The sequence below is a fragment of the Hippoglossus stenolepis genome, chromosome 15 (genome assembly GCF_022539355.2).
Source record: "Hippoglossus stenolepis isolate QCI-W04-F060 chromosome 15, HSTE1.2, whole genome shotgun sequence".
NCBI lineage: Eukaryota > Metazoa > Chordata > Actinopteri > Pleuronectiformes > Pleuronectidae > Hippoglossus > Hippoglossus stenolepis.
Genome location: NC_061497.1, coordinates 17,586,487 through 17,601,069, shown reverse-complemented (window position 1 = coordinate 17,601,069; position 14,583 = coordinate 17,586,487). Strand labels below are relative to the sequence as shown.

Genomic DNA, 14,583 nt, shown 5'->3' with positions numbered 1-14,583 from the left:
ATAGAGCACTGAGTTCAAGGTGGAGTTCACTGTTCCCTGGTCTTTTTGTTCAACTGCTTAGGAGAAGGATTGCATCAACAGCTTCATCGTCATTTGGAATATAACCAGTCACATTAACTAGGATTAGACTGCCAGTATTTTCTGATTCCCCTCAAGGCTCTGATCATTTGGCGTTTTGAGTAAAATCTGGCATCACTGACCATCATCTGTTTTTGTTTATTTGTTAAAACGTGGTGGAAGTTAAACCATCTAACCAGTCACGTAATGACTTTAAAGTAGTTTTTAAATGGTCACTTAGAGGTTTTTAGAGTTTTGTGTACCTGCATCAGCCTCATGTGAAGCTATGCTGTTTTAGTAGCATTGGAGAGTTCTATGTTTCAATAAGATTTCTGGAAATGTTGAGTTGTTCCCACTCTCCTAAGTCTAATTCAACCCTGCTGTGCACCAGTGGTTGTGCCTGAGTGTGATGAGAGATGAAACCTTATAAACCTGGAATGCTGTATCTGCACATACATGATCTCACTATGCATGACCTGTTGCTTCCAGGGGAACTGTGGGCTTGGTAAGCTCATGCTTTGTAGATCACTGGAGGGAAGCTCTGCCACATAGATTAAGAAACCTGGAGCTCGACACATTTCTGCCACCTGCCCAGAATCATGATCGGCATTAGAGAGCATCCATTGAAAGATATTTTACATTTTACATACTAGGCAATCTCAGGGAAAAGCTGACAAAGGGAAAAGTGTGGGAAGTTTTTCTGTCTCATCTCGGATACAAAATACTCAGAATGGCAGTCAGTAGATTGCATACATCGGGCAAGGCCCTCCAGTCCCATAACGAAACCACACTAAAATTCACTAGATACAGATTTTTATTTGGATCCACCTCATAAATATCAGTCCCCCGAAAAATGTCATCAAGAGCCAGGAATTATTTTCTGAAAAAGATCAATTAAAATGCAACGTTAAAGAAAGTAAAAAAAAGATTCCTGGATCCGTCCCCTAATCTGCATCTGCACAAAAATTAAATAAGCTTTCCTAACCAATACCGCTTCCTTCTGCCAAGTTTCACTTTAATCCATCCTGTAATTGTTGCTTAATTTTGCTCACAAACAAACAAATCAACCGACAAATAAACGGACAGGGGGGAAAACATAACCTTCTTGGAGCAGGTAATGGTTTCACATTATCAGGTCTTTATCTCATAAAAACACACCAATGTTGATTATTACCCTTGTTTCCCATTGTTCTGTTCACTGGAGAGTACTGAGAGAGTAAGACTTACTGAATTGCTTTGTCTTAAATTTTTACTCGTTTGAGGGTAAGGAAGATAATCAATTCTATTGTTCTATTAATAAACATTCAGGTGTTTGTGTCTTGATGACGTATCCTTAAACACTGATCACTGAAAAGCTCTAAAACGCATGAACCCGTGTTTGTTAATGTCAGCCAAAGTCATCTGAGTTCACAGTTTCACCAGAACAGCAACATTTAGAATTCAGCTTAAGGGAAATCTGTCATATGGCAACAATTTGGAGACGTATACAAAGTCCAAAAGTAGTATCAGTTTCTCCTTTATTCTTTGTCACACAATGTGCGCCGTCTTTTATGACCAGCAACCCACTTTTTTTATTGCTACGAGGTGAGGATTCGCTCAATCACGTGAACCCTTGACCTTTCGTGTAGATTTCGAACCTTTTCGAGTGGTCGAGCAGTTTGTCTAAATCTTTGTTGAAACAGCTGTTGAATCTGCAAAATCCCTAACAATAAATCAGAGTCACATTTTCCTTCACATCCATCCAATGTGTTGACAAACAGCAAACCTCTTTTCTAGTATAGTTCTCAGTAAAGCGTGCCCGGAGATAAAAGCAGGATGCCAAGCCAAATTTCAGTCTGGAGAGATTTGAAAGAGGAAGAGAGAATGACGGAAGTTGAAAGAAATGTGGTAAACAAGAGGGATGGAAATCGGAGAGAATAGACAGATTCGCAGTAGGAAGAAAATCACCATGAAGGAAAACTGGTGGTGTTGATGAGGACGTGGGATTTCTAATGAGAGGGAAACTTCTGATCACATTGAATAGAGATGGCCATGACCATTAATAAAGCTCTGAATATGATTTAATCAATCAAATGCTCGTTCATTCTTTAATCTATCTCCTCACATTATACCTTAAAATAGTATTGGCATTGTATGGCGCCTCAAGCATGCAACATAAACTGCTGAAAAACCACAAACAAAAGAAGTTTGTACAGGAGAATAATTAACTGGCTTCCAGATCACAGGCAAAACTAATTGACCTGTCTGAAGTGAAGACTGCAGATTAATTACCTCCGCAAAAGAGGATGTTTTCATTAGTGTGTGTTTGTTAGCAGGATTCCTCAAAGGCTATTCAACCAATTTCCAGGACACACCACACACAAGCATCGCTAGTTCTGGTAGCATCGCTGATGTCATCATGTGCCCCTTGGGCGAGAGCATCGAGGCACGTTAGAAGAAGGAGTCACCAGTTACTTCAATTGTGACTCCAGAAGTGTTGTGTGAACTCAACCCCCCTCCATCGACATAGTGGTAAGAAGAGAATGAGTACATTTTCATTTTTGGGTGAACTATCCCTTTTTAAGCCCAATTACCACAGTGTTAATTGATTTGTACTGTTAACGATGGGCAAACTTTCATATGAATATGAATAAACACGTTTCTACTTCAAATATACAAAATAATGTGCTCCTCTTTGCTTTGTTGCAACTTATTCCCCAGTGTGTCAGACTGTTGGAACATTAACCCGAAAAATATATTCTTTTCAAGTCTCCCTCTTATTTCCCAGAGATTAAAATAAAAGAAGTGGTGAAATTCCTGATCTGTATGAAATGATTTATTATGCAGGTAACGTATCATGACATTACACATTTTTATGTCTCACCCAATTAGCGTTACAATGTCAAGATGCACACAACAGCCGTGGCTGGATGTTTTTCGCATTGTCCTTATCCATCTACTGTCCACCGTCATCCTGGAGAACGTGATGTTGCTTCTACCAACAGCCAGATAGGAGACATCTGTAAAGTGTAGCTATATAGAATAACCTTAGTTACCCTCGCACATGGGGAAAGTTTGCCCTCAAGGCTTTTCTGTCATTAAGCTGTTGCATGTGGTTAACATGGTTTCATGGTTTATCTTAATTCAAACCATGAGCTTTTTTCCTAACTTAACCCAACTGCAGCTGAACCCCGTGAGGACAAACTTATCCAACAGTGTTACAGTATCTCTGTATAGTGTGATTCCAAGAGCACGAAATGTAGACTTGTGAAACATCGTCACATTCCATTCAAATTACAAAACATTCTGCATATTGCTTCACATACACCCTTCTTTTCATCTTGCACAAATCTTACCTCATTTGAGTCACAGAGGTCGGAAAGAAATGAAAACAAAGGCTTGGAGCTGTGAGGCCCAAATAGCAGTTCATGCATTTGTGTTTCAAATATAGAAAGCAAATTTTAATGTAGTTTACAGTTATTTGTGTTTTTACAACAGTTAAGTAAACATTTTCAAAAATGGATGGTAAATACTGAGGTTTGGTTGATTTCAAGTGAGAAAAAAGATGTTGAATCTTGAAAGATTTTGCCACTGAATGGGAAGTTATCAATTAAGTCCACATTGAGTTCTGCTGCGTTGACTGTGTGTAGCCCTTTTTCAGTATTAACAAAAAAAAAGCGTGTTATCAATTGTAAGAAACTAGTGAGAGAGTGTATGTCTGCCTGTCTGTTGTTTCTGAGTTGAAACCATTGTTGACATTCGAGACATTATTGCGGATTCTCACAACTTGAAAGTCCTTGTCTACACTCCTCTAGATATCTATTGGAATGAATATATTCAGCTATGTAAAAAAGACCTTCACTTAACAAATATCTTTGTCCAGACGAGAACACAAACATTTTGTACAAACGCTCAACCAAGCATGTTGGACCAGTAGGTGGCGATAAAGTCAAATACCAGAGAAGAACACTAATGATGTTAGCGGTGACATAATCATTTCTCAAATGTTCCGTTTAACATGTACGTTTTCAATTCGCACTTTGGAAGACGTTCATTGGTGCAGTTTGGCCCAAACACAGGGGAAAAAGCTGACCTGCACACTCATTTGCAGAGCAGCACTCAGCTAAACAACTTGTTTGTGAGTTCATTTAGTGACTTCCTCGGTGTCGGATAAACATTTGAGCTCTTCTGCGTAGGCCGCGGTGCTGTTGGTTCCCAGTGCAGGAGGATGTTTTTGATTCCAGGGGAGGTCGTCCACAGGCTGGCAGAGCAAGACGAACCTCTGAGCAAAGACCAGAAACAAGACGTCAAATGACTTATGCAGATAGGGCAGGAAAAATTACATTTCCATCAGTGAATATTCAGTCCTGTAGTCACCTATGTGGATGCAGCCCACATATGTGACGACAGGACGTACTGCATGTCATACAAAAATCGTTAAACCACTCCCTAAATTACAATTTGAAACTTGAACTAACCAGATTACATGTAACTGCAATGTAAGACACCAATTATCTGACTTTCAGGTTTGAAAATGTTTTCCAATAGTAAACATGTTAAAGTTTATTAAAAGACAGGGCTGGTGATATTATCCATTTTTATATTGTTGACAAATCCTATGAAAGTTTAAAACCAGCAATGACTGAGTCCATCTCTCAGTACTTTCTGATTTCCACAGTCAGTGTCCCTCATTCCAAAGCTAAGTCCCTCTGAAGACGAGATTCAGGTTAGAAATGCATACTTCTTATGGAAAATCATACCAGCACATCTGGTGAGCACGTGAGGATTTATGGAACCAGGATTACTGGCTGACTAAATTCAAAAAATGTTTATCTATGTCTGAATAATTTGATCCAACGGGCGATTTCTGCAAAACTATACATATGGAAAAAGTTATGCCTTTCCCACTATGAACCCAAGATTTGAGCAAGGCCAAAAAAGACTTTCACAAAGACCCAAAAAATCTTGTTAAGCTAAGCAGGATGTTTTGCGGGATTGGTTCCAGCTACCTGTGTGGTCTCTACAGAACAAATGTAGCCCTCAAAGTTGCACAGATATATTTTTATCATCAACAAGTACAAAAGGAAAAGTTTGATCAAAGGTTTACTTCACAGTGTTCAAACAATTCAGAGAAATGAGAGGATGGGGCTCACCTGTCGTAGAGTGCCTTTTCCCTGCAACACTTTCACCAACACAAACAGTGGGATGAGGGAGAGGGAGACGGTGGCAATGAACCAGCCCAAGATGTTGGCCCAGAGTGGATAAACATACGTGTTACTGAACTTCAGCGGGGAGTATTTGACAATGGAGAAGATGAAGGTGCCCTGTGATTGGAGGAGACAAAGTGGAATAATGTTAAATGAAATGTTACAGCGTGTAACTTATAACTGTGACTGTGGACAGAGGTGGTTGAACAGTTCAAGGGACTCACCATACAGGTGATGGGAGTAATGAAGCACCAGCAGTATTTCATTAACGGGTATGGACGATAACCAATCATGTCTGTGATGTTGTCATAGAAACGATCAGCACCTTTGAATAAAAGAGAAGATCAGAGATGAGATGAAATCTATCAGCATAGCAAACATTCATAAGGGTGTATTAACCCCGTTAAAAACACTTTTAACCCAATGTTCTCATAATTTGAAGAATCTAGTCTTTACCAGGTTGGTTGTATAGTGTGTGTGTGTGTGTGTGTGTGTGTGTGTGTGTGTGTGTGTGTGTGTGTGTGTGTGTGTGTGTGTGTGTGTGTGTGTGTGTGTGTGTGTGTGTGTGTGTGTGTGTGTGTGTGTGTGACTTACCATAGACCCAGCCAATGCTGACAGACTGAAAAAAAGAGAGGAGGATGAGCGTGGTGCCGCTGCAGACATGATGATCCAACAGCTGGAGCAGGTACATCCCTCCCTAAAAACAAGGGCAGCGATAACAACTTTCATCAATATAAACAAATCAACAAATATTAGGGGCTGCATCAGCAAATTCATCATCAACAACAGGTTCCCTCACAACTATTCTTGAAATCAATCAATTAAAAAGCAAACAATTATCCTTTGACCTACTTTTCAATTCAAAAAGGTGCATTCAGCAGTGGCTTCACCTAAATCTCCGATACTAGTGATGGTATATTATTGTAAAATGTGAGTGGAAATCTCAATGTGAGATGAAGCTTTTTTTTGACAGCTCGGCAACTCCTTTTTTTGTTGATGTATCTAATTGTGGTCTATTGCTATTGGTGAAGATTATTATTGATCAAAGTATTGCTTTGAGCTGACCCAACAAGTACAGGAAGCCACCCATCACCATGGCAACACCCTGTACTCAGTGATAACAAGAGGGTTGAACATGGAGACATTTTCAGTACTTGAATCACCTATCTCTGATCATCACTGTGTATTTTATAACGTTGCAAAGACCAAAAGAGAAACTCTGTTTGAAAAGAGGCTCCTTGATGAGCAGACTGAGGCTAAGTTCTGTGATATCATGAGATCAATTGAACTAAACAGTCCTGACAGCTCAAATACTGTTGCACTCTTAATGGTTAGAAAGAAATCAGCTGGCAGAATCTCTCCATGGGTAAACGTCAAAGGTGTGAAAGAGAACAAGAGAATCTGTCGGGCAGCTGAAAGAAAGTGGAGGAAAACTGGACTTACAGTTCACTATAATATTTACAAAGAAGCTATGACCTCCTATAACAGAGTAATACGTCTGGCAAGGAAGGATTACTTTCCCAAGATTATTACAGAGAATGCTGGGAACTCTAGAGGACTATTCTCCAGTATTGAGCAGCTACTTCACACCAGCCCTGCCCACCTGCAGCTCTCTCCATCACAATGTGAAGAACTGGCCCTTTTCTTCAAAAACAAAGTCCCCTCAATCAGAGCAGGTATTACTGCTGACCTGACACAGACCATCACAGACCATCTTAACAAATCCTGTAAAAATGATGCAACCATGGCAAAATTCACCTTCATTACTAGAGAAAATCATTTCAGTGATTCTAGAGAACAACATCCTGGAGGAGTTTCAGTCTGGCTTTAGAGCCCATCACAGCACTAAAACTGCACTTACTAAAATAATCAATGACCTCAGACTAAACTCTGATGAAGACAAGGTTTCAATTCTAGTCCTCCCTAGACCCGAGCGCTGCTTTTGATACGATTGACCACGACATCCTTATCAATTAATGATTCAATGATCAACTATGATTAAAGGGAGGAGGTTCTATGTCAGTGTTGGAGATCACGTGTCTGACAAACAGCAGTTTTGGGGTTGCACAGGGGAGCTGCCTTGAACCTTTATTATTCCCACTGTACAAGCTGCCACTGGGTGACAACTGAACATTGCTGCTGAGCAAAAATGATGATAACGCTCTGCGCTCCATCACTGAATGTTTCCTTAAGCTTAATGAGGATAAAACAGAAATCCTTTGAGAGAAACGCTGGAAAATAATCTGGTTCAGCAAACTCCTTGGACTAAATAAGAAGTGACAAGCCTCTGTGTTAGACTCTGATCTGAGTCACAAGGCCCACATTAACAACGTGACCAAAACTTGTTCTTTCCACCTTAGAAACAGAGCAAAGGTTTGAGTCGTATGTGGAGAATAATACTTGGGAAATACTGTAAGATTTTACTGGGGTGTAGCAGCTACTGAGACAAAGCTGGGAAGCAGCTGTTCCTCTGCATATCATACCTGTAGCAGGCATGCCGTGCACAACCTTCCATAATAATAATAATAATAAAAATAGCAGGTTTTCAGTCCAAGTGTGTCTCATGAAACAACATGAATGAAAAAACGACATCACTAAGTAACTGAAGTCAACTCTTGATGGTGGTTGCAGTCTGAATGCAATCCGTTCCACACAAGACAAGTGGGAAATGAGAGGATTTAGTGATTAATTGGACGAGACTTGGAAAATGACCACAACAAATTCTAGTTCTTCAGTCATGTTTCAACCAGGATCACATACAGTCCAGATTATTATCGTTTATCCGACTGTTGACCAGGAATAATTTGTTGGATCTGACATTTAGAAGAGCTAACTTCAGCTGTTGTGATTCTATGCCTCTTTCCCTATTTTCTCTGCTTCGCCCTCTGAACTATTGACCGGTTTCTAAAGCGTTATGTAAAAGATTGGACTGTACTGCACTGACCTCTGTTACCAGTAAGAATCCCAGCAGACAGCAGGAGGTGCAGATGGCCAGCAGAAGCAGCTCACGCCTACAGCCCTTGCGCAGGTGAGTTGGGAACAGATCAACTAGTGATGTCATCAAACACTCCATCCCAACAAACTGGGGGGGAGTCGGTGAGAGGAGAGCGTCAGAGCCTCGTTCATTCATTCAACCATTCATTCAATCATTCACATGGGGTTTTGCCAGTACCTGACTGTCCAGTCCGAGCAGAATAATCATGACGAAGAAACACACTGACCACACCTGAGGCATGGGCATCATGGCGAGTGCACGTGGGAAGACAATGAAAGCCAGCCCTGGGCCTACACACACACACACACACACAAACACACACAAAAACACGACGTAACCAGACACAACAAATAAATGAAACACGATGGAGAACAGTGTAAACATACAAAACTATACAACAACTTGACGAAGTAAGCAAATGGAGGAAGGATACCCATTAAATTTAAATTGGTTATAAGTATTATTATTATTATATTGATGCTGCATGGGGAAACATGGGGATAAGTAAAACACAAGGACTGACAGAAAACACTAATAACTAGAGAAAAGCTGCAGATTGAACACAATGCAACTGGAAATGATTAACACTTGAAATGTCTCGAAATCTCACCTGCATGAAATGTGAACGAGTGCTAAAGATGCAAACACATAACTTGGACCATGCTAAGCAGCATAGTTTAGCATGTTAGTATAACATTTGCACAAAACACATGCTAAGACTGATGGGAATGTCATTAACTTTGTAAACCAAAGTATCAGACAAACACGCCATCAAATGGCCTGATGATGTAGCTACATTAAAAGTGAGAGGATTACCAAAGTGATGGTGATTCATCCTGCGGGGACCATGAATGTGTGCCCCAAAGCAACAAGTTGGAATTGTTGGGACATTTTTCTCAAAACCCCAAAATGTCAGTCAAGGCATCCCCATAGTCATCAGGATTCATGATTTTGGGATCATGAATTAACGATGTACACAATTCCATCACAAACAGTTGTAGAGTTATTTCTGTTTGGACTGAAGTGCTGGACTGGCCAACAAACCAACATTACATGGTTCCATTTGCCACAAGTTAAAGGTAAAATATCAATGTGGGGAAAGAATAAACGGATGGAATAAGGAGTTTTAAGTCTACCAGAAAAATACGACTTACCAAAAGCCAGACAGGAAATGTACAACTGTCAACCACTTAGCTGAATCCAGTACCTACCAGAGTCTGCCACCTCTGCAATATCCACTCCTTGTTCATATGTCATAAAACCCAAAACAGAGAAGACGGCAAAGCCTGCCACGATGCTGGTGACACTGTTCAGCAGACACAAGTACAGACAGTCCCTGAAAGAAAAATCAATCCAGTTCTAGAAACGTGTATGCAACTGTGGAGTGGATGCATGGATAGAAAGTGTTCATTTACGAGCCAACAGAATAAAATTTATATTTTCCACTGTGTTCATCACAGGGCCATTAAATGATTGATCTTGTTAAATGTCAATATCAGACTCTATTTATTGGCTTTGTTGCATCAAATATAATTTTAAATGATAATAATAATTGCCCACGAGAATCCTTTTATTTCCTCAAAATGATTTAAAGGATTCAGGGGCACATTTCATTCACAGCAGGGTATTTTAGATGCGTATTAGTATTCCTCTTACCTGTAACAGTCATTGTTGTAAGTGTTGTAACTCCCAAGAGAGGTCAGGAACCCAAGGCCGATGGCATAAGAAAAGAGGATCTGAGTGCCAGCGTCCATCCACACCTGAAGAGAGCAAACAAATGTGAGAAATCTATGTAGCCGTACCGGACTTTAGATTGTTGATTCTGTTCTTACCTGGGGATCTGAAAGGCGTGAGATGTCAGGGTAGAGGTAGTAACTGATTCCATGCATTGCCCCAGGTAGCGTAACCCCGCGTACCAGCAAAACTAACAGCATGACGAAGGGGAAGGTGGCAGTGAAGTAGGCTGCCTGAAAAAGAAGAGCATCACTATCATTATTGATTGACTTGTCCATAAACAGTTTTTTTACCACACGACTTTCTCAAATGTCTTCTTTTGTCCAGCTCAAAATTAGTCCACCACCCATCGGAGCTGCAGTACGTCGTAGGCAAGTCGAGTTATGATGGATTCCCTGACCCTGATCCCTCGGCCACTTCATTTTCACAATCATTTTTGGCCAAACCATTTTAGAACACGTTTGGCTCACATTTGATTTTATCTTCTATGCCTGACAGACATGAGCGGAGATGGACAACGTCTAATCTCACCCTGAGAAAACCTTGTTGTTTGTAATGAGTCTGTATTGAACGTGTTCTTTCCACAAGTCAAATCCTGAAAATGACTGAGGCCTTAATTTGACTCGAGCCTCAACCCAAAGCTAATTTACTCAAAAGATGAGTAAACAGGGTGGTGCTTTTCATCAGGTGACCACACACTTTGAGGGGATCAAAAAGTGAGAAACTCTTCATTCATCCCAAAATGTGTCATGATGAAAAAATTATATGAGCCACATGTAAACATTTGAAAGTCTATTTTCATCTCCAGAGTGTAGTTATTGCCAATACAACAAAAGTTACTGTAACTTAAAATGAACACAGACAACACCCTGTAAAAAACAGGAGCCATTTGTTTGAAATACTTTAAATAAAATTTTGGACTTAAGATCGATCATGTGATCACTTGATTTGAGTTTCTCAAAGTTACTTTGACAACTTTAATAGCTTGATAAATATGTATTGTTGCTCACATTCAGCCAAGAAAAGCAATTTTCACTGTACAGATTTGATAAATATCGACCTGGACAATCACTGAGTCTAGGACAGGCACAGTATATACAAAAACAAAGAGGCAGATGAGATCTGCAAAATCATAAGAGGAAATCCTGAACAGCTAAACCTTCCTGTTGGACCTCAGCACCTACATGTGGGAATCGCCTGCAGCTCACCCTTGGGAATCAATATAAGTCAATCCAGTTTACTCACGGAGACACGACTGTGAGTGTGTGTGGGTGTGTGTGTGTGTGTGTGTGTGCATAGAAGGGCATTGCTTGCAAAGCATTAGAGCTTTGTAAGTTTCCAAAATAAAGTAAACAAAAAAATGTGAAATTGATTAAAAGACACAAGCAAGTGACCATTTTTGACGATTCAGTGCAGAGTTGAGATGCATCTGAAAACACACATAGACATAAGATACTTCAGAGGACATTCAGTCAAACATGGTCAGTGGTAGAAGTGGGGCTGCATGTTTAACATAACGACTATAGAGCTGAAACAATTACTCGAGTAACTCCAATAACTTGATTAGAAAAAATCTTCTATTCGAATTCTTTGCATTGAAGCTTCATTTAATCTCTATAATGGACAAGTGAGTGGTCTCTGTGTTTCATTCATCCTGTTGTGGTGTCAATTGTCTTGACTGCAACACTTAGTCTTAGTCCAATTTAAATTGTTTTACACTTCTAACCTGAAACCTCCCACTCTTCAGTTAGAAGTGAAGAAGCCTCTGGATGAGAGGTGACATTTCAAGAAAGAATTTGCCTGTGTCCACATTTACAACTCCTGAACATCCAGTATTTGGGTTTATTTAAAAAAAAAAAATGTATTGAATGTTGTTCCGTGTTTAGGCAGCGAACCTTTCCAGTGGACTTGATGCCCTTCCAAACGCAGAAGTAGCAGATGACCCATGTCAGGATGAGACACAAGACCAGTTCCCACCTCAAGCTGCCCACCTCCTCGATTCCATTGGAGAGTTTCAAAACTCGCCGCCTGGAGAGAAAAGGAGAGAGATGATGGAAATGAGAGGGAGAACAAAAAAAACCTGACAAGTAAAAGGGAGGGGACGGAGGTTAATTATAATGGAGAGTGGGTTGATGAGGAGAGAATCAAAGGCAGGTATAAAAAAAAAAAGGAGGATGGAACAGAGGATGAGGTAAGAATCAAAAAAGGAATATAAAAAAGAAATCAGTTCAACTTGTTGAACGGGTTCACTCCTTGCTTACTGCCAGAACTCCACAACAGGAAGAGTGCCGTTCTCTTTGGCCATCATGCTGAGGCTCAGGTTTGGATTGTTGAAGTCCAAGCACGAGTCTAATATGACAGAAGAAAAAAAAACACTGGGAATGTAAAAATGCTCATTTATGGAGAAAAGTTTGTCCTATTCCATATCATTAGAAAATATAAAACATGCCATTTCCCTCCCTCTGAGATAATAACATGACAATTCTTTATTTATCGTTTTTCACGTTTTTAAAAGTTAGGCTATAAAATGACAGAATTGTACATTCAGGGAAATGTCTGAAACAAAACTCTTCATGCTTAATTTTAAATGATTTTATCAACAATACCTCACACCTATATAAGTTTCGAGATCCCTCTGTTACCTGTGTTCCAGTGGTGTCCACACGAGGCCCAGGGCAAATCCTGGCTGAATGATAAGAACAGGTAAAAGAACGCCCACGCAATGATGATGATGTAGGAGGTTGCGCTGATTGCGATGATTAAGTGACTTGCAAAGCCCATGCCTGAGAAAAAGGAGAAATATGGTGACTCGGGGATTTATCATCTGTTGAATGAGGAGTGATTATTGCGCAGACTCAAGTTCCAAACGATGCCGCAGTCCAAACACCAGATACTGCGTTTACGCACGCTGTCCGGTGTAAAGAAATCACACATATGATGTATTTATTATAGTATCATAATGATTTTACAAAAGTGAACAACAAGGGGATAAATAATAATCGCTGTTTATTTACCCTGAAAAAGTGGACAAATCCTTTTCCAGCACGTGATCCCCCCCTGGTTGGTGTACTGTCCTAAAGCAGTCTCAAGGAAGAAGAGTGGGATTCCGCATGTAAACATAAACAAGAAGTATGGGATGAAGAACACACCTGTAAGACAGAGAGGATCTTTACTTGTTTGGACAACACATTTAAAGTCGGTTCTAGTTTTTTCCATTTCAGGAAATGCGCACTTGACAAGTGAGCGTAAAAGTTGCTGCGTAAAAACACCCACCTCCGCCGTTTCTGTAGCACAGGTAGGGAAACCTCCACACGTTCCCAGGTCCGATGATCGCGCCCATCACAGTCAGGATGAACTCAGCCTTGGATCCCCAGTGCCCCCGTCCCTCCAGCTCTTTGTGGCTCTGTACGCATCCATTTGGCACAGCCGCGGCGTACGCACCAGTTCTATTCTTTTTGTTCTTTGTCATCGCTCCTTAGAGTTTCCCAAAGGTGCTCTGCTGCTGGGTTTTATTTCTGCGCTCAATCATGGAACTGGAAATGTGCAAAGTGTCGACAGCGGCTCTTATATAGTCAGTCTGTCCCTCTGCCTGCAAAGCCTCCTCCGTGGGGCCACTTCCGGTGAAGGCTCCCAGACAAGACCAGGACAGAATACAACAAGCAGATGTTTATGTTCATTTTCAATTACTATTGCCATATGAAATGACTCAAATTCACAAAAGGTCTGTATGCTTTACAATATGTCATGACTAGACTTTGACTCCTTTTATAAAGAGTATATTTTGGATTTTGTGGTTTTGTCTCTGTGTGTGGACTCTTGCCAGAACTGGTCCCCTTATCATTCCTGATTTCACATCAAGATTCATGAGTTATTCTCTGAGCAATTAATGAAAATGTTGAAAAACGCTAAAGGTTCAGTGTGTAGAAGTTAGTGACCTCTATATTGGTGAAGTTGTATGTTGCAGCTGAAGACCCCTCACCTCACCCTCCACTTCCAAACGTGAAAGAGAACCTGAGGTAGCCTACAGTTGTCATAAAAACTCAAAAGGTTTAGTTTGTCCAGTCTGAGCTACTGTAAAAAAACATGGCAGCCTCCATAGAGAGGACCCACTCCCGATGCTAATTTAAAGTATTTAAATACACTAAGCCTTAGTGACTAAGGTATGTTGGGACCGACTATTCGTGAACAATAGTCGGGCCGACAAGAATATTAGTCTGTAACCACTTTTCATTATTTTTGAAGACAAAGGAGACTTCCAGGTCTCCCAGGGTGCTTCATAGACCTGCCCCTGGAAACAACCTTTAACCACTATTGTCCATTGTGTACCCCATGCCCCCCATGCCCCCGACCCAGGAGGTCACCTGGCCAATTAATAAGCTCATTTCCCCCTCTTTTCTCTCTCTTTCTACTCCAAAGAACTTTTGTCTTCATAGTGGCCAGCTCGTCTGTATATAGTAAGTACACTTAGTTAGTTTGTATGTTTATACTTTTATTATTTTCTTAATAAATGTTTTTCTTTAACACACATGTTGTCTTCATTAATGTTGGGGTGAATTTTGCCAATCTTTACTAACTACTGACGTGGTAATTTTGGCTAAAGTTATAAACTTA

General features: G+C 40.4%; 1 protein-coding gene across 1 annotated transcript; it reads right to left on the bottom strand.

Annotated features, from left to right (window-relative positions):
* Positions 1 to 2,970: 2,970 nt before the first annotated feature.
* Positions 2,971 to 14,249, bottom strand: LOC118122445 (sodium- and chloride-dependent GABA transporter 2). The gene is made up of 14 exons (XM_035179158.2): positions 13,246 to 14,249; positions 12,987 to 13,121; positions 12,615 to 12,755; positions 12,234 to 12,321; positions 11,868 to 12,000; positions 10,071 to 10,205; positions 9,895 to 9,998; positions 9,450 to 9,574; positions 8,416 to 8,528; positions 8,188 to 8,325; positions 5,838 to 5,940; positions 5,468 to 5,568; positions 5,190 to 5,360; positions 2,971 to 4,318 (listed from the first exon to the last, which is right to left on the bottom strand). Exons 1-14 carry the CDS (start codon positions 13,439 to 13,441, stop codon positions 4,181 to 4,183), a joined length of 1,821 nt encoding a protein of 606 aa, XP_035035049.1. The 5' UTR covers positions 13,442 to 14,249; the 3' UTR covers positions 2,971 to 4,180.
* Positions 14,250 to 14,583: the final 334 nt, after the last annotated feature.

Excerpts from the sequence above, each read along its gene's own strand:
- LOC118122445 (XM_035179158.2), bottom strand. The coding sequence starts at position 13,441 with ATGACAAAGAACAAAAAGAATAGAACTGGTGCGTACGCCGCGGCTGTG. Across the intron at positions 13,122-13,245 it reads GTGCTACAGAAACGGCGGAG|GTGTGTTCTTCATCCCATAC; the intron begins GTGGGTGTTTTT and ends TCTGTCTTACAG. Across the intron at positions 5,361-5,467 it reads TTACTCCCATCACCTGTATG|GGCACCTTCATCTTCTCCAT; the intron begins GTGAGTCCCTTG and ends CTCCAATCACAG.